The 23,786-nt window shown below is 45.2% G+C and overlaps 1 protein-coding gene across 1 annotated transcript in view; it reads right to left on the bottom strand.

Moving 5' to 3' along the window:
- GLI3 (GLI family zinc finger 3) overlaps window positions 1–23,786 on the bottom strand; it is a 318,421-nt gene that overhangs the window by 63,452 nt on the left and 231,183 nt on the right. Inside the window, exons 8-10 of the mRNA XM_056113391.1 lie at window positions 21,190–21,403; window positions 20,117–20,230; window positions 18,811–18,951 (exon numbers count right to left, since the gene is read on the bottom strand). Of these exons, the coding sequence (XP_055969366.1) occupies window positions 18,811–18,951; window positions 20,117–20,230; window positions 21,190–21,403 (469 nt within the window). The remainder of the gene's footprint in view (window positions 1–18,810; window positions 18,952–20,116; window positions 20,231–21,189; window positions 21,404–23,786) is intronic.

Genomic DNA, 23,786 nt, shown 5'->3' with positions numbered 1-23,786 from the left:
TAATAGCCAGGGAAAACAGGGGTAGGGGGACTGGTCAATGCTTGAAACAAACCACAAGTGTGTATGGGGTAGAGGGTGGGTAAGATAGAGAAAGGATAAGTATGACAATATTAGCTGGGAATGATCACGGTGGACAAGAACTGAGTGTTAAAAGTAGATAAAGAGATACTCTTTTTAAAATTTTTTTATTTTATTATTATTATTATTATTATTATTTTGCTTTTTGGGTCATATCCTGCAATTCTCAGGGATTGTTCCTGGTTTTGCACTCAGGAAGTACTCCTGACAGTGCTCAGGGGACCATGTGGGATACTGGGAATCGAACCTGGGTTGGTCGTGTGCAAAGCAAACACCCTACCCACTGCATATCGCTCCAGCCCCATAAAGAGATATTCTAATAACCTTTCAGTATGGCAAACCACAATGTCCACAGGAAGGGGGAAATGAGAGAAGAGAGGGGGAAGAAAAGTGTCTACCATAGAGGCAGGCTGGGGGTGATGGGAGGGAACCTGGGGACATTGGTGCTGGGAAATGGGAATTGTGCACTGGTGGAGGGATAGGTGTTGGAGTACTGTGTGACTGAAACCCAATCATGAACAGCTTTGTAATAGTCTATCTCACAGTGATTCAATAAAAAAATTTAAAAAAATATTATCTAAGATCATTTCAAGAAATCATCCCCATCCTATTAAACAGAAACAAAACATGTCTCTATTAGAAAAAAAGACAGTCATTATACTTGCAGATGACAGTGTAGAATTCCCATGCCTGAGATAATGAATATACCAGACAGACATCCGGAGATGGACAGTATTCCAGCTCAGGGCCATGGTCCGCGTGGTGTGGCAAGGCTGGTGGTGGAAGGCTCAGGGGGGCACGTATGCGCCCTGACCCCTGCACAGGCCACTGTGATCACAAGCATCATGAGAGCCTGCAGAGGCACAACAGAGAAGCCCCAAAGCCTAGCGTCCTTTCTATAAATGCAGTGACCAGAGTTGAAAAAATAATTTATGCTGGGCATAAGCAAGAAAGGTGAGTACTGAGAAGAGTAAGTTTTCGAAAGCTCAATTGTGTTTTTGAAAAAAATACTCCATTCCTACATAAAAAAAATCTGAACATTTAGAGAGTATAAATCTTTCTATTAAATTGTTTAACACATTGAAGGTAAAATCCCACTGATAGATTCTTTTAAACAAAGTTAAAATCACCCAAAAGCTGACCTGTTTAACTTAGTTTCCTTGTTTTAAAGATAATATATGAAAAAAGATAATGCCAACTAGGAAGACATAATTTATGTAAATAATAACAATAATGATTGTCATCATTATTATCCTTGATGATTTAAAATATGTTGGTAAAACCCTAAATGCCAAATAAGGATTAAATAATTATGATGTATCCCTATGATTAAAGCAGTACACAAAACACAAATCCAGCACATTGAGTGTATTCTCAACTTCAAAAACTACCTTAGTGGCCAGAGAGATGGCTCAAAAACCAACTTCTGCAGATCAATACAGTATTCACCATATCTTAAACCCTGACATCTATTTTCAGGATGGACTGATAAATGGTGCAAGGGTAGGAACACGCATACCTGAGTAAAACTATTCTTCATAAGCCCACATTCAAACACACAAATAAATTTCTCTAGGCCACTGTGCTGAGGAAAAAATAAATTATTAATCAGTTTTTAAGTTTACTCAACACTATGCACAGAAAATCTATATATCACCTGCCAGACAAGCTTGGTCCTGGAGAAATAAGAAACTGGAGAAATAAGTTTCTTAGCTGGAGCGATAGCACAGCGGGTAGGGCATTCGCCTTACAAGCGGCCAACATGGCAGACCCAAGTTCGATTCCTCCGCCCCTCTCAGAGAGCCCGGCAAACTACCGAGAGTAATCGGTATGCCAAACACAGTAACAACAAAGTCTCCAATGGAGACGTTACTGGGCCCGCTCGAGCAAATTGACGATCAACGGGAGGGCCTTTACCTTTACCTATTTTATGGAGTTTAGAGCTTTGCTATGGAAGGCAGACTATACAATGATCAAACATGAAATTAAGGTTTTTAGACTGCATTGATAGGTGTAAAAAATGTAAAGGCAGAGTGAGGTGGAGGGAGACATACATATTCTTTCCTCAGGCTGGTGAGGAGAGGCCACTCAAATGCCCTGGGAACTTTGGCAGAGACCTGGAGGAAGGTCTGTGGATTAACCCAAACTATAACCAAATCTGACAGCCCAGCCTGCGGTGTGGTCCTGGTTCCCTGAGTAAGAATTAAGGGGCCATTAGGCTGGGAAGGATATGGAAGGAAACCATACTGGGGCTATGGAAATTAATATGAAGGGCCATTATGTACCACATTAATTGCACATGTTTAATTATCACCCCCCCACATACATACATACATACACACATACACACCTCTTAAATTTTACACTGCATTGCAATTGAAGAAATTTTGGAAAGAAACTTAGAGCATGTTGGAACCAACTGACTCTTTGAGTTGAAACGGATCTATAGAAGCCAGAAGTTTTATAGCATTTTATGAGCACAGAAAAAGCATTTAATCCCAGGAGCCAAATTACAGGTTTGAAAATATCACAAGTGTGCCAGAGTTGCAGGGAAGCAGGATGCTTTGAAAACAAAATAAAACACTGGCGCCCTGAGCACTCTGGTCCTCTGTGATCAGTCAGTGTGTTAAAAGGCCCTTTGAGGGGAACTGTGGGGAACCCGCCCTGCCCTGGCTATTTCCATGACACAGGCTATGAAGCCAACCCAGAGGGTCACTGAAACTTCTCTAGGTTACAGTCACCCAGGGGCGAGGGCACCGCATGCCTGAGGGCCTTCTTTGTTGGCTGCAAGTAGCCAGTTGCTGGTGAAAGAGATTCTGAGTCTGTTAACGGGACCTGGATACTTCTTGGGGTTCTTCCCCATAAAAACAATCATTATGCACTATCCCAGAGCCAAAGTTGAGCTACTATGGGGTGACCAGAGAGGTGACCAGAGACGGGACAGGGACAGGGAGAAGGTGATACCAGGCAGTGGGTCTGAAAGCCCCTGGTCAGGAAGCCCCTGAAACTTTCCAGAAGATCTGACTTTCCAAGTGAGGGTGCAAGCTAGCTGGAGAAGGCCAGAGTGTAGACACTGACCAGTCTGCAAGGTGGCCTCTAACTACAATATGGATACTTCCACTTGTATTCCTACAAATAGATATTAGGAGACAGGTGAAAAGTGTTTCAGTAGGGCTGGAGCAAGAATTCGGCAAGGTAGGCACTGACCTTTGCATGTGGCTGTCCAGAGTTCGATCCCCCACTGCCTAATGATTACTGAGCCCTCCAGGAATAACCCCTGGGTACAGAGCCAGGAGTCAGCCCTGAGCACCGCTACATATGACCGCCCAAACCAAAATGACACTAATGATGAATAAAAACATTATTAATAATGAATAAAATTAATAAAAAATTGAAGGAAACTTCTCATATAATGACCACAGCAGAGTTACTTGATACTGCAACAGAGTAAGGCAAATTAAAAATCCAAGGTTCTGGACACTTGTGAATATAAGGCAAGTCTTTGGCCTTAGGCTCCTCAATAGTTATTTTAGTTTATCTGAGGAACATGGAGGCTCAATTTTTCAAAACGTGTTCGGTCTAATTCACCTTATTAAATAGCACTATGTTTAATAAGCTTTTACTAAGTTACGGAAAAGAGTATCCAAAATAGAGGAAAGACTGTTGAAACCATGCTGATTTAATTAGTCTTATTTAAGAACAAATGCTAAGCTGTCTCCTGTTTGAACACAGCACCACTGACTTAAGAGTCACACGTGATCTTTACAGCATACAGCCGAAGAGAAGGGCCACATGGAGGGCGGGATCCACAGCTCCCGGAGGAAAAAAAAAACAGGTTCCAAAAAGAGCCAAGATCATCAGGAAGTCCCAGATGGGGTAGGTACCGCATCCCGCCTCCCCCAGATGGAACCCCGGTGACCAGAAGCCTCTACAAGCACAGCTCGAGTATGCGGGAACTAGGACTTTTCGCGGCCGCGTGACATCTCTCTATATACAAAGTGATCCATGGGAAGTAAACCACCCAACGTTTCTCCCTGAAAATCAGAGTTAAGTCTGGAACACGGCCACAGCCCCAGAAACACAAGGACTTAATGCAGAACCCAGCAGCTTGGAGCAGAAAAGTGAACGGACTATGCATTAATCCAGGCCATCATGTCTGCCCGGAGGGGAAAGGGTGTTGCCCCATTCTCCCTCTCTTCTCTGGAAAGAAGGATGGCGGCCGCATGGGAGCCTTGTGGACAGCAGGTATGAGCCGGGGGTGTGGGGGCGACTAAAACCTCATGGGAAGGGGGGCATTTCGGTCCACCCTTCACGCCCTACCGAGGCCACCAGTTGCCCCCCATGAGCAGCTCTCCAGCACGGCCACGACTCCAGAGCACAGAAACCAATTTCTTAACTATCTGACTTTCAGTAGAAATACTTCCAGGGTCAATAAGTAAAATAGCAGAAATCCAAAACCAACATTTAATTCTTGAACCCAGCTGTAGAAAGCAAATCACTTCACAATGCTTTTTCAGCATGTCTGATTTGGGGGGTGGTAAACTCTAAATAATAGTGGTGAATCTTTTATTGAAACAATGAATCTAATCAAAGCAGATAGAGTGTTAACTAGAATTCATCTGCCTCACAGGGACTGGGAGGGGTGGGGGTGGGGTTTTATTGGGGTTCTTCATGGTAAAAAATAAGTATTGGTAAAGGGAAATGTGTTTGATATTTGCATGACTGAGACCTAAACCTGAAAGCTTTGTAACCTTTCCCACAGTGATTCAATAAATAAATAAATAAATAAATAAATAAAAGAGTCACACGTGAGCTCTAGTAGACAGGAGTGTGTCAGGTACAGAAGTCCTGGGAGCTGCAATCGCCTCAGGGATTCTGCTCAACTCCCATTTAAACTCCAGTTTAAATACCCTCTTCCATTTAGGGTCAGCACACTGTCCAGCTTCCATTGTTAGGTCGGCCTAAATCTGTTTCCTTATGGTTTCATGCACTACATCCAGGATCTCACAGGGTGAATCCTTCTTCCACACGACATCTGACTTACCCGCCACTTTCACCTACTATCTTCCATCATACCCCTCTTTCCATAGGAAAGAAAGTCTAATGTCCTCATAGAATTCTTTCTGCACACCACACCCCTGGTTTTATCAAGGCATGTTTGGGATCTTATTTTTGCTTGATCCAGTAACTATAAATCAGTAACTTTAGAATGTGGAGGCGGGACTGATTGTTATTTTCCAGAAACAGTTTTAGCATAATTCTAAAAGTGCTTACTTCCATTTCTGTACTTCACAATCCCATTAGTTTAAGTGGCTAATCTCAGTGCCTAGTAAAAGTAAATTTATAGTTAATTAAAGGCCCTATGTTATTATCATAATTTTTAATCTCCTTGGAGCTATTCCAGTGTTTTGATTTTTCAACATTGTTAAGGCCCTGATTTAGTAATTAACTGGATTTGAAAATTCCTTATAAACAACTTTGATGATAATTGCTCTCTGTGACTTTGTTCCGGAAACAAACACCAAATTGTTCAGTAAAACAGGGCAGGTAGCCAAGCCCAACAGCCTACTTCTAGAAAGAGCTTTCTCTAGACTGAAGCCACGTCATTCCTTATCATCCATCCAATGACTACAAGTCCAAACTGCTGTTTAAATATTCATCATTCTCTCTCTTGGCCAAGGTTGCTTATTAAATACTTTGCTGGAATCTCAGCACATATTTCCTGCATTTTCCTAAACAATCAGTCCAAAGATATTTACAGAGAAATTAATCAGCCCAACTGCTCGTGATTTGTTTTAATTGAGCACAAAAATCCTGGTGATTGCTATTTCAAGTATGGACAATAAAAATATCGTTTCTCCTATAATGTAGAAAATAATTGACTCAAATAGCTCAAAATAACTCAAATAAAAATTCTCTGCCTGTACTTTTAGAATTTCTCCCCTCCCCATTTTTTGGAGGGTCAGGAGCCACAACCAGCGATGCTCAGGGCTGACTCCTGACTCTGAGCCCAGGGATCACTCCTGCAGTATTCAGGGGACCATACTGGAGTTCCAGGGATCAAACCTGGGTCGGCTACCTACAAGGCAAGTGTCCTACCTACTGTGCTCTTTCTCTGTCCCCTTAGAATTTATTTCCTTGCAGAATGACACTCAGCACATTTGGTCTCCCACTACCTCAGCCACTGTTTATGGTTATTCAGGTATCTCTGATACTGGACCATGCTCATGTGTGTAAGAGGTCTCAGTTCTCTGGCGACAGAGAGATCTATGTTCATGAGAGATTCCGCATCACTCCTGCCTCTGGTCCCCATCACCGGCCATGGTCTTTGCCACCATTTCAACTGGCAGCACGTTTCCTTTGCTCACTTAGCATCTGGTCCATGGATGTGATGGTGGTCCCAGGAGGTCAATCCTCACCAGAACTGTTGATGCACCCTCCATTCCATGTCCTGAAAACACTAAGAGGAGGGCCAGCAGTTTTGGACTCAGCAGTCCTGCTCTCCCCACATGAAACTATAGGAACTCCTCACCTGCACCTCCTCTTTCTCTGACCCCCAGCAGCTTGGGTGCCTCATCCTGTCAGTGGATGGGGTGCAGGCACATGAGTCTGACCCATACTCTTTCTTTTTCCCAGGAACTGTGCTGCATCCTCTCTCCATAAGATATAACATCTAGAGTTACCATGGAATCCAGATCTTCCTGGATTCCGGACTGGCTGTGTGGCGAGATCTAACACCCAACTGCTGACACTGGGAGTGCAGAGGACAGCAAGGGGCAGGCCTGCTGACCATTCTCATCTCAGGGTTCTCTCTGCTTTCTCTGTGGAAGGGCTATGGCTGAAAGAAGGACTAGAAAACTAAAGTCGGAAGGGTGTAGTCTACAAAGCTTCTTGTCTCAAAAATCCAAACATCCTGCCTTCTTTTGGTGTACTTTCTGCCATGAATTTAAAGTAATTAATACTATATGTCCAGTAGAAAGCAAAAGACAAATGCATGTTATAGATGGGGCCATGAATTTTACCCTGAGCCAAGAAGTCTACCTCTAAATGAGGGCATTGTCTCTGTTTTGGTAAAGGTTACTAAATTTTGTGAGAGACCTATATTTACTCCCAACAGTATCCAAAATATAGTAAAAATGTGGGTAATAAAGCAAACACGAAGCACCTTGCCCCACTAAGAGAAATGACTGTGGAGAGACAAAGATGTGGTCAAGACTGCAAGCTGAAGGAAGCGGGGAAGCATGAGTGAATGGCTCTGGGTTCATGGGAGTGTTGGCTAGAAGAGGATAACAGGAAACTCTTGTGCATGATTGGTGATATGTAAACTGAGGCAACCATTATGAGAAACAGTACAGAGATTACCCGAACTCTAAAAGCAGAACTACCTTGTGACTCAGCAATCCGCTCTGCATAATAAACTCGTGATCTCAGAGCAGTATCTCCACAACCATGTTAACTGCAGAATCATTCATAATGGTCAAGATATGGAAACAGAAACACAAGTACCCATTGTCAACAGATGCCTGAGTCAAAGAATTAACAGACAATCCATACACCATGGAATATTACTTAGCTATGAAAAGGGAATTCTATTTGTGATAGAGTAGATGAACCTGGAGGCACTGTGCTAAATGAAATCTTTCACAGAAAGGCAAATGCAATGCAGTATCACTTTTACGTGGGGAAGAACAATAAAGCAGATCTCACAGAATGGTGACTGTCAAGGGGAGGGAGGGAGGAAATGGGGAGGTACTGGTTAGAAGATACTAACTCTATTTGTAAGGTGAGGAACAGTCAAGAGGGAATGAGGGTGCTTGCCTTGAACCCAAAGAATCCCATTTGCTCCACTGCTCCACTATGTTCCCCTGAGCACTGCCTGCAAGGAGGAAGCCCTGAGCATAGTCTGGTATGGGCCCCTCAAAAACAGCTAGAATGAGGAGGTCCTGGGGGTGAAGGTGAGTACGTGAGGTGGTGGCTATGTGGCTGGCTCACAGTGCATACACACCTACGCACATACATCCCCCCATCACTTCACAAAGTTTAAATATATAGAGGCCTACCATCAATTATGTCTCAGAAAAGCAGACACATAAAACATTAAGTTTTATGTTATTTGTGTTTTCCTATAATAATTTAAAAAATTATAAGTAAAAAAAAAAACCTTTGCAAATGAATGACCTGGCCAGACCCCTGGCCAGACCCTTTCGTTTCTATTTACTCACTGTTGATCTCATTTTCATCACTGCACCCCCACGCTGGCTGCGCAGTACCTGCTGCCCTTCCCTGCCACCGTGACAGGGCCAGTGCCGTCTGCTTCCCGCAGCCAGGACCGGCCTAATGAGCTCAGTGTCATCACAATATAAATCACAGCCGAGGGGAGAGCAACAACTTGATGCATGGACCAGGACCTGAAAGAGGAATGTCCACTATTGTTCGTGATTATGGATCACATCCCAATCTAATAGCAATTTTTATTTAATCAATAATTTCCATGCTGAACAGACAGCCCTGTTACAAAGAATCGACACGCAGGTACTGATAGCGCCAGGCCTCCTTATTAATCTTTCCTTCGCCGGCTTATCAGCCAAACTACTGCAGAAGGCACCGCCAAGATGGATTTCAGACCCCCCCCCCACCAACTCCCTCCCCTCCCATCGCAGAGCACACATGCGATGGGGACGCTGCATCTCTTGGTGTAACTGGGGCTGGAGTGGCAGAGAAAGGCAGCTTCCTCACGAGATTTCCCACATCAGCTGGGCTAGCCCTCAGCCATCTCTCAGAACTGGTTGATCATTGAACGTTAATAAATCACACTTTCTGAGTTGCCAATCAACAAAAAGCGTTGTTAGAAACTGGTGTCTGTAATTCCCCAAAGATCTTTCATCTTAAAATGAGATGGTCTAGACTGATAAGAAGAATAATCTCCTCTTGATCAGAAAATTTCCCCCAAATCTGCATTTTAGCAATTAAAGCTGCTGCCAGAAGCCGAATGTCTGGGAGCTGAGACTTCAGGGAGTTTATCTCTGTAGGACACAGAGCAAGGCAGTATGGGCTGAATGTCATTGGCAGCTGGCTGTTCTCGCTGCAGGCTGACCCTTGCCGACAGGCTGACCACTCTCTCGCTGCAGACTGACCCTTGTGGGTAGGCTGGCCACTCTCTTGCTGCAGGCTTGAGAGCAGGCTGACCGCTTTCTCGTGGGGTGGATCCTGTATGCTTGCAGATCACTGGGAGTAGAATGGCCAGTACTCAGGGGACCTTTGAAGGAGTCACTGGGGAGACAGTCAGACTCATCAGCACCCAGGCTGGCGCCTCCAGCTCCGGGGACACAGCCACTGCACTGAGGTTGAGTGGTAGCAACACAACAATCCAGACACGGCAGGGTCAGTTCCCGGGTTAACTCAGTGCAGGGCCAACATTGTGATTCCTGCCAGGAAGACACTTTCAAAAAAGTCAATGATGCAAATAAGTCACCCCCAAAAATTATAAAAAGAAAAAAGTCATGAGACAAAGGAAGCTGCAATTACTGGGCTGGCTGCCACGCTAGTGGGCATTTCACACGTCACAGACAGACTGGCCATGCCACTCTTCGGGTGTGAGGTGGGAGGGGGTTCACCCAGCAGAGTCCACTTGGGTGCTGAGCTTGTGGCACCCCAAGGGCTCCCAATGGTCGGTGCCAGCTACGGGAGCTGTGAAGGAAGTCCACAAGCACCTTCAGGGTCCAAATAATGTCACTGAGAACCCTGTCTACTCGGGAGCCTCCCTCCTGCCCTCCCTGCATCCCTGCAGCACAGGGATGGGTCTCTAGCTCCAGGCCTTGGCAAAGGCCAACCCGTGCCGGTCCATAGCACTGCCCGCCACACACCCACCATCCTCTGCAGGGACCACAGTAGGCACAGCACTGGGAAAGGACCCAGGGCCCCCTCCCGCACATTGCTTCCACACACTGTGATTCTGTCCTAACTGTGCCACTGACCAGAAAGCTCAGGATGGATCATTTTGTGGTTACATTTCTGACCATGGAAATGCCACACTCCAGCCTTTCACTGCACTGGCCGCTATCACAGACCAATCTCCTGCTCTTCCTGTAGCCATTAACTCTTCCCCTGCCAGCTGGCCCTGGACACCCTGACTCATCCCCACAGTGCTTGCTGTCTCAGGGCACTACCCTGGGTCGAGACATGCCCGGGCCTCAGCAGCGGAGAGCAAGCTGTCCTTCCTCTGCCTCGTCTTCCCCACCGCACTGCCTGTCAGCTGTGGTGTTCCCAACAGCCTTCCTGACTCTCCAGTAACCTATCCTGGCTCCCTGACTCAGAGACAGTCAGAGAGCAGTATATGCCTGGGGCCTGGACCTCCTGCCAGACCCCAACTCCACGCGCCTGACTGGAAGGAGAATTCTTTGCAACATTATGCCTGCAATTTCCACAGTGGCCACCAGGTGGTGGTGATACATTGCGGCAGACAAGATCAACAGCTTCCATCGACATGTTCATTTCTTATTTTGATTTTAAGCTTCCTTAATGTCTCCATCCTTCCGTTAATGGGGTTTATGAGTATCCTCTATCCTGTATCACGGTATTCCTTACATGTAATTATTGGTTTAGCGTTTACAAGCATTTCTATTATATGAACTCATTTTATCACAAACCAAAAAACCTTTAATGAAAATACTGTTATCTTCACTCTACAGAAGAGACGCTGAAGACTGAAGTTTGTATGGCTACTTACTAAAAATCAGAAGCGGTTCTGTGACACATGTTGAAATGAAAGATAAGCTTCCAACACCCACTCAATACTCTCAGCATGCCCCCACTTACTGATTAACGTCTAACACTCGTAATGGGGTCAGGGGAACACTGCACTGGAAACCTTGGCTATGGAAAGTCTTTGAGGTTATGGCATGCATAGTTCTCTTGTCAACATTAACTTTCAGGGATTTAAAAGTAGGGCCTCAGACAGGGGTACAGGGGTAAAAGCACTTGATTGTATACTCCTGCATTGAACACCAATCAAACAGAGAGAAAGAAGGAAAAAAGAAATGAAACAGAAAATAGCATTATGATAGTATTTAGCTAGGTTCGGATAAACCTCAATGTCCCTGAACTGTCAGAAGTCAGAAAATTGATTTCTGTTTTAGAGCTCAATTTTATGTCCAAATAGGAATCTGACCCCGAGCTCTGCTCAGCATGATATCAGAAGCTGCAGTGACTTTCCTTGCTCTGGAAAAATAAAAAGTAAAAAATAAAATGAAGTGAAACACCAAGATGGAATTTCTATAGCAAGACTAAAGCTTGGCTGCTTGGTACTTCTGACCTCAGGGTATGAGTGTCTGAGCTGATCAGCTGTGACTTCCCTCCAGGAGCACATAAGTGCACACACATGTCTGTTTGCAGACACCCATGTACATGCACTGTTTGGTTGTCTTTTCCTTGGGGTCTGAACTTTCCAAGGCACATTCAAACAAGAGTAAATTTATCTTCAAGTACAAATAAAATTCCTTTGGCTTTGTTGGAGTTTTTTTCCACCATACTAACGAAGAAATATTTGGGGCAGAACTGGGAACAATTTGTCATTTGACAATTTCTGAGAGCATTCTAGTTGTCACAAAGGGATAAAGGAACTCCTGGGATGCAGCAGAGAGGCACAGGGCGCAATCCCCATAACGAGGCTTTCTCTGTCCTGCTGGGCCTGCCTGCAAAGTCCTTGTCTAGGATCACCAGCAAAAACTTTCCAGATATCAGTTCCTAGTCAGCACAAGGAACGCTAGACAGACTGCAGCTCGGAAGCTCACACAGCACTAGGGAGAGGGAGAGAGGGGCCACAAGCCTTCCTGGTCTTACTAGGGGGCCACATCCAGTGATGCTCAGGGCTGATTCCTGGCTCTGCCACTCAGAGATCACTCAAAGCGGTGTTGGGGGACCATACGGGTACTGGGGATTGAACCCAAGTCGGCCACATGCAAGGCCAGGATCTTTCCCCACATTCCTGCCACTCCCGCCCCACCTTTCCAGCTTTATCGCAGGTCCATGAACAGGCTCATCAGCACGGAGGAATGGTTAATTCACAAGGACATGCCACCCACATGCCGCCTACAAAACAAACTAAACCCGCCTTCATAGGCACATGCAGCACATGAACCTAAATGTGTGCAGCATAGAGTTACACTCTTCACTTTTATAAAAAGAATGAGATGCTCACTGAGTGTATTCCTGAATTTTTCTGCCCTTGAGGCCAGAATGACTTACCCTTATCTCCCAGGGAGCCGTTGTGCCACACCTAGGGAGAAGAACAGCTTTGGAGCCAGCTGCGTCCCTCCCAGGGTAGAGTGATGGGACCACATACACGCTCACCTGTGCACTGGGTTTTGACTCCCAGCAGCCTTTCCCAACGCCCCTTGTCCTGGTCCTTCCTGAGCTCCAAGAAGCTCGACCACATCCTCTGGGCTGGTGCCAGGCTGCTGCATCTCCTCCATACACAAGACATGCTGCTGCCATGTCCACTATGGACACCAATGGTGGGCAAGGCTTTCTCCAGAGAAAGCCACACTGACTCACAGACAAGAGGCGGCCTGTAGGCAGTTGACACTGTCAGCTAGCCAAGAAAACCAAGGTCTTGGCCAATCCCCCTCAGAGGGAAGAGATCAAGGTCCCAGATTCACTCAAGTACACGCCCTAGCGCAGCGATGAGGAATAAGAACTCAGCCTCTGAGCCAGCAGCACTGGCTGCCTGCTCCCCTGCACAGCACAGGAAACAGAGGCAGACAGGGTGTCCCTCCCACCCTGTCTAGCTCTTGTCAGCTCTACTGCAAGGGATCCTTTGGATCTCTGTTTGGCCCTGGACACTGGGGACAGCGTTTGTTTTTACAGTCATTTCACAATATGGTAAGTGAGAAAGCAGCATTCTCCAGGGTCAGGTTGTGCCAGGGAGGTCATCCCTGTCCTAGCGGCTGTTCTCTGTGGACCCACTACCCCACTTGTACTCATCTTCAGGGAAGCAGTTTCTGCAGGTGCAATTCAGGGGGGTATTTCAGAAGAATGAAGCTCTTGAGGCATGACTGTCCAGGGATGACTTTGAAGTAGATCGTTCTTGGTTTACATTTTACATGCAATATTTCCAAATAATTAGAAGAACTAAATTAACTAGCAAGTCCAAGTAGGGAAAAGAAGATCAAAATCTCCACTCATTCGTTTAGGTTTTATGTGCCCACAAAACTAATTTCTGTCTCATATCTGACACTCCTATCACACATTAAATACAATTTTCTCTTAGGAAAGGAAATATAATACAACTTTAGCAAAGGGATCAAAATGAGATAGAAAACATTTAAAATGCAAATGTAGGATCACGGTATTAATATGAAAATAATGTCTCTCCCACCTCCTCCTCTTCCTTGCATTTCAACTGATGCATCACTTCTTTACAGATTAGATGTGCTTTCCTTACATCTAAATTTCTATGATATTAAAGGAATGCACTTGCTTTTTCCTGTCACCTATGTAAAGAATTTGCTTTCAAATGGCAGCAAAGGGGATTTTGACTGTACTCCTCTGATAAAGGAAACTTCAGCCTGCTTTTTTAGTGATCAAAATTTGCAGCATATGAAAGCATTTCAAATCCAAATAGGTAGTTAATCACTCCACAAAAAAAGTGGATTTTTTTTTGACACATGCTTAAAATGGAGAACAGGCGCCTTAAATGCCACCTAGCTGACACTGGAACTGATGTAAATACAACTCACATTCACCGCAGTCCCTCAAGGAGGGAAGGAGACACCCCACAACGGAGCTGCTGAGGACCGCCTGCAGGGCTGCCTGCCCGAATCAGGGTGGGGAATAAAACTACTAAAAAGTGATTCAGCTTTGTGAAGGTCTTAGGAGGGACAGCACGGCTGTGCGTGCTGTCTTTCAGCAGACATGATCACTGAAATAAACAGAGGGAAGGTCCTAGAAGCAAGCGGACACTCAGGGGTGGCCATTATCCTTTTTATTCTCTCAGATCCCGTAAGGGATGTTCTCAGGGCTGGCGAGTTACTGGCCCCCATTCTTCACAGGTGCTCTTGTCCTATTTTTTTAAAAGCTTTTTAAAACACGGGTGGCCTCCATGGAGTCATTCAGAAGCAAAATGTGCTTGATTCAGAAATCTGAGCAGGAACTTGTGCACATGATATGTCGGTTTGTCACCAGAAAGTCAAAGGCTGGTTCAGGATAGAGGGAACAGAGGGTGGGTGATGGGTCTCAGGACCAACAGCAACTGGGCAGGAGAGAATAGTCAGAAGAAGGATATGGATTTGTTTACCATAACAATAAAAGCCAGAACCTGTGTGTGTGTGTGTGTGTGTGAATGTGTGTGTGTGTGTGTACAACATTAAAAACAAGAACTCGAGCACCAACATTTTACAACTTTCAGAAACTAATTCCAATTTAGGATTCACATTATCTGTAACATAAAATGCATGGCAGCAAACAGTCTCACTCATTCAGAATTGAAAGGAAAATATGGATTTCTCAACTTATTTTGAAATGTTAAATTATTTATTTCAAATGTCAAAGGAGAGAGAAAACACTTGTATCATGACAAATCAAGAATAAATTTATTATTAATCAAAGGTACTTTAGAATTCAATTTTTGTACTACAGATTTCTCTTCTTCTCTTTTCCTTGCTTTGAATGGCAATAAGAAAGGGCCCAACTACGACAAGAACTAATTATATGTGTATATATATATATTTTTCCTCTTAGCTTCTGGGCATATAAGCAAATTTATGACAAACTTAATCCTAGCCTAAGAGTAAGTAAGCCAAATTATAATTATCTTCCTGGGAAGATAAATTAATTAAATGTCGATGATAAAGACCCCACAGCAAACTCAGAATAAACACACAGTTGGAGAAATACAGGGTCCTGAAATAAAGGAGAGGAGAAGGAAAAGGCAGTATTTAGCCCATCTGCTGGGACAGTAACAGGATGAGGTAATCTTTTCAAGAGAACACTAAGTGCTGTACACGGGAAATGACACTGCCTGGCAGGCAAAGTCAGCCGGGTCCTCATTATACTCTTCAGTGATTTGCTGGTGGAAAACACGTGTCCCTTCTTTGCACCAAGTTCAACTAACTCTGGAATTCCACCCGTGCAGCTCAACGACTGGGCCAGAACAAGGGGAGAACTTGTCAGGATTTAAGAGCTTTCAGCAAAACCCTTCAATTGCAGCGAGTACCCCATTCCACAGAGGATATCAATTATAGATAGTGACTTGCTTTAGCAGGGAGTCGGGACTGTCAGACATGAGATAGACAGCCATGAAGAATCATGAATCTTTCTATTAACTGTGAGAGGGAGCCAAAGAATGGCCAGGCTGTAAATAAGGCAGAGCCCCAGAAAGCTCTGATGTCTCACCTCTTAGTTGCAGGTAGCAGCAAAATTCAACTGAGTCACAAAATGTCCCATAGTAACAGAAACCGTTCAAACTTCCCTCAGACCCTAAGAATGTAGATTTTGCAACTGGCAATCCACCCCCCCCCCCAACTACTACCAAAGTAATCAGGTGGACTTGAAGTATATCCTGTTCAATCAATCAAATAAAGCCTCTAATCTAAACCAGGACCCTGTGGATGCGAGCAGACATGCTTTGAGTAGGAAGGTCCCAGAGTATCCAACAGAGTCAAGTAAATCTGAACACACAGACACAGAATACCCACACTGCACAGTGATGAAGAAGGTAGTCAGTGACAAAAGCTGTGGCTTTGCTTTTGTTCTTGTAAATCAAAATTTTAATGCACTTAAGTTATCCACAGACTTTATCTCAGACTAAAACTAGTATCAGAAAGTGGACATATTGGATTCTTTTCTAATTATGACATGAATATTATCCCAGCTGATTTGGACTTAATTTTTTATCTCTTTTATTTCTTATTTTTTAAAAATATTGGATGAAACAAGCAACATGATTTGTTTAATTTTTTTGTTTCAAAGCCTTTTCACAGCTATGGTTCCCTTCTAACCTGGCTTCCTTCCCATGGTTCCTCCTTTCCCACTGACTGGCACCCTACTCTCGTGCCATGCCCAGCATTTACCCAATTTTTACATGCAGCCTCTTTAAAATACAGTGGGGACACTCAGGCTGGAAAAAAAAAACACTGATCTAGTTGACCATTTTAGCAGTTTTACCCTAACAGGACTCAGATCTCTCAATTAAAACATAATCACCACCTAAAATCTTTTGAAATAGAAATTATACATAAATACCTATTCACCACCCTTCTAACGTGCCCACATTAAGCAATTTCTAAAAAAGGTTATTACTGCCCCACTCCTCATAATGCTCCCTCAAACAAGTCTTCTAATGAATGCAATTCATTTGACATGTAGATTTAGAATAAAGTGTCTCTTTCATTCGTCATCTGTAACAGCTGAACCATGATCACAGAAGTCCTTGAAACTATAATGGCTTATCTACAGAAAGCATCTCCAGACAGCTTCACTCTCCAAAGGATGTAGGCTGAACTGGGGCAACTGGAGAGTCCACTAAATATTTATAACTGAAATTCCGCACAACACAGTTACCCCCTTCTAATGTATTTATTTCCCAAATCCAAAAACACTACTTTAAAGAAATATACATACCTCCATGTTTACTGCAGCATTATTTATAATTTCCAGGAGCAGAAAACTTCCTAAATACCCAATAACAGACAATTGGGTAAAGATGATGTGGCATATATACACTAGAGAATGCTACTAAGCTACTGAAAAAAGATGGAATTCTGCCATTTGCAGCAACATTCCCATGAACCTAAGGTATTAATAAAATATTCCAGCCAGAGAAAGCCAAATATCCTGTGATTTTTATCTAATATGATATATTCAGAACAAAAGAAAGTAAACTGAAATAAATGTTTAGACTGTAAGATTAGTTACTAAAAGAAAGAGGAGGGTAAAACAGGTAAGTATTGATAAAGTGTGGCTCTAGATTTTTAGTTTTATACACTACTAGATATATATTTTTATAGTATTATACAGTATTATACCTAAATACAGTATTATACCTAAAACATAAAATGTTACCACAATACATTAATTCTGTTTTTAAAAATGCAATGGTCTCATTCTTCATACAAATGCAAATTGTCTGAATTTGTGTGTTCATTCTTTTCCTCACTAAAGAGTATTCCTAGCATGATCCACTCCACTCTTTGAGGACATTCCCTGAACACAAAGAAAAATTCCAAACTTTTTTCCCTCTTAGTATTACAATGCCTGTGGTTACTATTAAAACAGCCAGCAAGAATAAAGAACCATTAAGTGGAACTTGGCTTAAAAATAATACTTGCATCAAATTAAAGAGAAAGAATCAAATTAGGTTCATTGAAATGTACCTTAATTAAAAACATCTGACTTTCTACCGCCTTGCTGTGCTGAGAAATCTGTGAGTCTTCCTCTAAAATTATAAGACATGATTACAAAAGAAATAGGAATGGGAAGATTCACTTGATGTCATCCTAAATCCCCCAAACATTTTGAATATAATGAATCTCAAAACATGGCCAACCAGATATTTAACCCCAGAATGCACCTGCAGTGGTGGTCTATATTACCTAGGCTGGGCAAAGACTCAGGAGACAGTTTAGAACTCCTGTGGACTTGAAGTATTTGGGAGGAATGCTCTAATTCTATAATTTTTATAGAAGGATTTGATCACCACCATGTTTAAATGGAGGAGGGTCTCCGAGAAATGTGGATCATCTAAAAACAAGTTAACATAACCAACAGAGCTTAGAGCGACTGCATGTGTGTGCGTGCTTGTGTGAGTCTGTGTGCAGTGGGGCTTGGTGGGAGGGGGGTGCAGGGAAAAAGATCTTCTTTGTCAGATTTTCCACTGTATTGAAAGCTTATGGAACTGCCACACTAAGTAAAGCACCCTGAATACCTTAATGGTACTCCAAGCCTTCTGCACAGAACAGCCTCCAGCTCCCATTCCTGATTATCTAAATGCCTCCATCTAGCTATTCTGGGCCCATTTACAGGGAAGACTCCACTGGCCTGCACAGTGCTGGATGAAGTGCAGTCCGACAAAGGGAAACGTCTCATCAGGGAGGTGCTGCAGAGGGCCCTGCACAGCGGGAACAGCACACAGCCAGCTAGCAGACAGCTTCTGAACCGGGTGTGCTGTAACTGGCCGTCCTCATTAAGCACACTTTGAAATACATGTCACTTTCCTGCTGAAACGATTAGCCTTGCTAGGGCTGGCCCTTGGTCAGAAAGCTGAGCTAACGGTGACCTGCCGGCACCCACCATCTTCAGACAGGCTAACGGCTGGGCAGAGCCACGGAGGACAGAATGGGAAAAAGGAGCCTCCCACACCTACCTCCCCCCTCCATCATTTCTGGTTCTTGGAAAGGAGAATCAAGCTTGGTTAAAAGCTTAATAATAATTCATGTCCAGCTTACTATTACTCAATAACCATCAAAGTCGCTGACTCAAAATAGTGTTTTCTGGCTTAGTGGATCAGAGTCATTACACTCTCTATTGAAGACTTTATTGAATTTTACACTAAGCTTTAGCTGAGTGAACAGGTCAAGCACCGCAGCTCGTTTTCTTTATTCTCGGGGAGCCATAAAGCCCTCTCCAGTTTGCAATGCTGCTAGCTAAGAAACTTGACTCGGCACAGGGTCACGGAAGCTGATCCCATGGAAAAGGTCATGCAGTGGGTCCAGCCCAGCTCCCGGACCGTTCACTCACGTGCACCAGCTGCTCCTGTGTGTCAAACTCCCGTGAGCAGCCCTCCCACTGGCAGTTGGTCTCATAGATGACGTCAGGCTCCTGCTTACTCTCATCTCTGTCCCCTTCCTCCTTCACCAGGGTTGTTCCTTCGGGCTGTTCCTAGATGGTGGGAGGGGGAGAAAGGGACAAATTCAGGCAATATTAGAAGGCAGATCATGAAGGAAAGCCAAAACCTGAAGTCGTTTTTGTCTTAATGCCATTTTTCAGAAAAATAGAAATAGGACTCAGACCTATCAATAGAGTCAGGTGACTCACTGAAATCATTAGTGTACCCCTTCTTTACTCCAGATATCCAACACACGTGTGTTCAGAGATGCTTAACTTGTGATGGAGGACAACAAACCAATCTTAACAGTAATGAGAAACTCAGGGCACGTGCTGCTGTCACGTGGACAGGTCTGAGGAAGACAAACAACCCTGAAGTGCCATCCCAGGTGAGAAGCAGCTATGCAGTCACCCCATCGCGGGTCTAGAGGAACAGGTCTTCTCTCGGTCTGAGTCTCTCAGTCACTAGTGGGTCACCCCGGAGTTGAGCAATGGCTTACTAGGATGCGATTCTGTCTTTCCTGTGCTGGAAGTGGGAGAGGGGCTTAGAGAATCCACGGGGAAAACATATTTTGGGTTCAGTATCTGATTGCTGGGAAAATGCTGCTGTCCCAGACCATGAACATAAACCTTGCAGCACGTCATGTCTAGGCTTTTAGGAAGCTTGGAAACAAAGAAATACAAAGACTTCCAGAATTCTGAAGCCACCCAATCAGAGTCCAAGACACCCTCTGAGAGCCCAGTGCACCCACTCAGAGCCCAGGGCGCCCACTCAGAATCCACTACATCCATTTCTTCCAACCTCATATTGCTAAGGTGGAAATTAGAACTAATGCAGTTTAAAGTTTCCACCCAAACAGCCTGGCTGTAGCAAGGTCTTGATTCTTTGGCTTTGGGAACTCTTGTCCAATCCCTAAATCTAGGGAACCATCTTTAATGAGTTCCTTTCCTGTCATTCACAGAGACTTGGAAGTGGAATGAAGATCACAGAGGCCAGGCTGGACGCAAGCTGACCCTTGGAGCACTGGGTCAAAGGAGCAGAGGCAGCTGGGCAGAACAGACTGGGCAGCAGCAGCCCAACTCCCAGCCAGAGGGGACAGAGCACTGCACCAGGATGCCGACAGCTCTACCCTGCACAGGGGAGGCTGAGGCACTGACAAAGAGGACCCTGGCACCTGCAGACGAGCTCAGAGACACCGAGTGCTGTCGGGCACCTCACCTGCTGGCCACGAGGTCCTGGGCTGGGCAGGTCTTCGTCGGCTTTGATCTTGGACCGCTTGCTGTGCGTCAGGTCTGCACTGCTGCTCACTGCCGACTCACTTGTCGGCTTGTTCTGCAGGCACCATCCGCAGGGACAGAGAGAACAAGGCTCTGGTGAGTGAACAGGGCCACTGCTGAGACCGAGACACCAGGAAACTGGCCTGATTTGGTGCCCAGCACTGGGGTCACGCTGCAGAATTCAGAAGTGTGTGGCAGTGGGGAGAGAGCCTGGAGTCCTGCTGTGTCCTCCCGGCCTGGCAAAGGGGAGAGCTGGGGCGTGAATCCTAAGGGAGTGTCAGAGCTGTTGGGGGCAGGGCAGCAGTGAGAAGGGCCCACAGAGCCCCTCCTGAGTCTGTCAGGTGGGACCCCTCAATTCTGATTGAGGAGTCTCGTGTCCTCCTGTGAGAGCAGCACGGGGGGCACACCTGGCAGTGTTCACTGCTTACACCCAGCCCTGTGCTCAGGGGTCATTCCTGGTGGGGTTTGGGGGACCCTGTGGGGTTCAGGGGACCAGACCCCATGGAAGCATGCAAGACGTGCATCCTCCCCACTTTCCCATCTCTCCAGCCAGTGCCATCTGTTTGCACAGCCAGGTTTGGAGAAGCAGTGGAGGGGCTGGGAATGCAGGTGGCAAAGAGCACCAGCCTCCAGTCCAGGACCCTGGAATCCTGGCCCCTTTCCACCAGAGGTGAGGGTGAGGTGGCCAGGCACCCGCGGCCCAGCCTGAAACCAGAGTGACAGCTGGAGGGAGGACAGGTGTGTGCATGTGGCCGGACCAACAGGCAATGGACATGGGTGTTCTGTGTGGGGTCTGAGAACGGGGTGGGGCCCCGGGGGATACGAACGCTAGGAGTTCAGCAGCAGCGCCATGGAGGCCCCCACGGAGCTGGGGATGGCTGCGGAGAAGCACCCGGGCAGGGAAGCCACAGTCTGTGGAGAAGCACCCGGGCGGGGAGGCCAGGGCTGCCGGAGCCTGAGCTCAGTATCTCAACTGAGCACGTCCGCGCCCCAGACCTGCCTGCAGCATCTCACCTGGGACGCCTCGGATGGGCCAGAGCTGACCTGCACAGGGTTCCGAACCGCAGGAATCCCTGGGACAGGCCTCTGGGCTGGGAAGGTCGGGGCAGGGTGCAGCAGTGGAGGGCTGTGTCCGAAGGCGGAGCCTAAGCTCTGCTGGCGGCTCAGGAGCTGCTGGTGCATGTGGAGAGACACAGGCGCGGGCGGGTAGGTGAAACTCAGGGCAGGACTGCAGGGGAAAGAGAGACCATCAGGACTGCGCCCAGGCACAGGCACGCTTATGCGTGCGCCCTCCAGGCAGGACCGGCCCAAACCACAGCCCTTGGGTCTGCTGAAATCACAGATCAAAATGTTATCGACAGAATCTTAAAAGCTCCAAGAGAAATATGGCTACACAGAACATGTCATCCGAGCACACATGCAGAGTCCAGAGCAGAGGCACCGCTCAGAAGACTATTTACTGCAATAACAACCTTTCTGTGAAACGGGAAATGGTGACTACATGCTTTATCGTCCTGCTCCTGGCTCTGGTTCCGCGTGCTCTGTGCATGGAGCAATTCCTTTAATCTCAGCTCCCACTGCGCACTTTCATATGTCTCCAGATCTTATTACAAGAGGAAAGAAAATCAATTGGTTAAATGTGTTTTGAACACCATGCTTGTCATATCACTCATTTGTTTGTAAAGATGGAAAGCTCAGTTCATCCAGAATGCCACCTAAAGAATGTCCATCAGTGCCGTCTGGTTACAGAAGCTGATGGATTAACCTCTCCCAGCTGAAATCGGGGATCAATGGGCTTCGATGGAGCTATATTCCAATGGGAGAGCAATGCTCCCTCTTCTAGCTAAACTGAATTAAATGTCTATTAAAGCCCATTAGACATGCTAATGCCTGTCACCACTTCATTATGCCAAAGGATCTTCCAGGCTACTGTGAATTCTGAGGAATCCACAGAACTACCTTGGTTTTAGAACTACAGAGTGTCAGGTTTTTCTTTTTGCCAGAAAAATTTAGGAACCAAATCCTCTTAAGAGAATGAAGTGCTCTTGAAAATTTGCCAATGACTTAAAAATGTACTTTTAGTTATATTCAAGAAATTTCTTTCTTCAAAAATAACCAGTGAAAAATTACATATAGTTTGTTCCTAACCTGCACTGAATATCCAGAAAGAATCAGTGGAAGCTTTTGTATTGTGATCTGTATAATACATGCAAATTTTCAATCTGGTGGGTTAATTATTATTGCTATTAAGTGCATTAACTGAGGGTATAATAATTTCATTAGCAAAATTCAACCTTTTCAGCAATTTTAAACACTAATTTCGAAGACAAACTCTGTTCATGAATGGGATTCCTCTTTTGCCTTTTTGACTACAATCCATAAAACGTAGCTTCAATGGGTTACAATATTATTGTTCCTGCCAACAACCTTGTATTACAAGCATTTACCCATTAAAACTGAATGTCATTGAGAAGACTTAAGGAGAATTCCACCAGACTTGGAGGATACTCCTTTCATTCTCATTATATTTCTTTAATAAAGGGAAGCTAAAAACATGGTGAAAATAGTCATTGTTCATAGTAAGTTAGAGAGAATTCGGTAATAATATTCCATTTCTTCAGTGTTATAGTTTCTGCCAGTGTTTCCGAAAGCAACCATGAATGATTACAGCAAGACTTAGCTAAGGTAGCTGTGTGGATGATTGATAGGGCATTAATCAAAAGATGCATATCTGCCTTAGAATTTGTTCGCAAGCTTTCTTCTAATAGCTGATTTCATGTTCACTGAGCTCTATGCCAGTTTGTCCAATTTATTTTTCAGTGTACAAGCCATTCATCAAAAAACACAATGAATTAACGTGCATTCCACCCCCCACCCTTTTCCTTTTGGTGAATGTGTGTTACTGTGCAACTAACTCCCTATTCAGTTCATTAAAAAAAAAAAATATATATATATATAAATATATATATATCCCCAATGCACACATATTTGCAATAAGACAGAGACTTTAGCCTCCTCCACACACCTTTCTGAAGCTGCATGATCTCACAAGATCAGTGACCCTAAGGGATATCTGATTCTGGGAGGTGGCTTGGGAAGACTTAAGAAGTGAGGACCTAATTCAGAGTCAAGACAATGAACGGAAACCCTATGCAGGCAGACACTGTCCTAACGCTCACAAGGCTAACAGACACAGAGGTAGTGCATAGTTCCCATTTCTGGTTTTGAGGCCACACCTGCTGGTGCTCAGTGCTCAGGTGTGGCCTCCCCGAGGCGCTCCTGTACCATTGCAGCCAGGGTCAGCAGCATACATGGGACTTCCTCCTGTGCTGTCTCCCTGCTGTTGCCCAGTGCTGTGGGAGGGGTCCCCACAGCTGCCTGCAGGGCTGGTGCTGCTTACACACACCTAGCTCCAGAGTCCCCTTGCTGAGTTCCTAGATCAGGAGTATCAGCGTCACCAGGACAGCTTGGGCACATCTGCCTGGAGGGGCTGAGAGGCAGTCAGGGGAGGGTGCAGGCCCAGCCGCTCTATGGGCCGTCTGAACCCCATCATCACTGACGCCTGAGCACAGCTCGGGACAGCCATGGAAGCCCCCCCAGGACCACTAGGT

This window comes from Sorex fumeus, unplaced genomic scaffold (genome assembly GCF_029834395.1).
Source record: "Sorex fumeus unplaced genomic scaffold, SorFum_2.1 ptg000020l, whole genome shotgun sequence".
In the NCBI taxonomy this organism is placed as follows: Eukaryota; Metazoa; Chordata; class Mammalia; order Eulipotyphla; family Soricidae; genus Sorex; species Sorex fumeus.
Note: the sequence above shows the minus strand (reverse complement) of the source record. Positions and strands in the feature narration are given on the sequence as shown.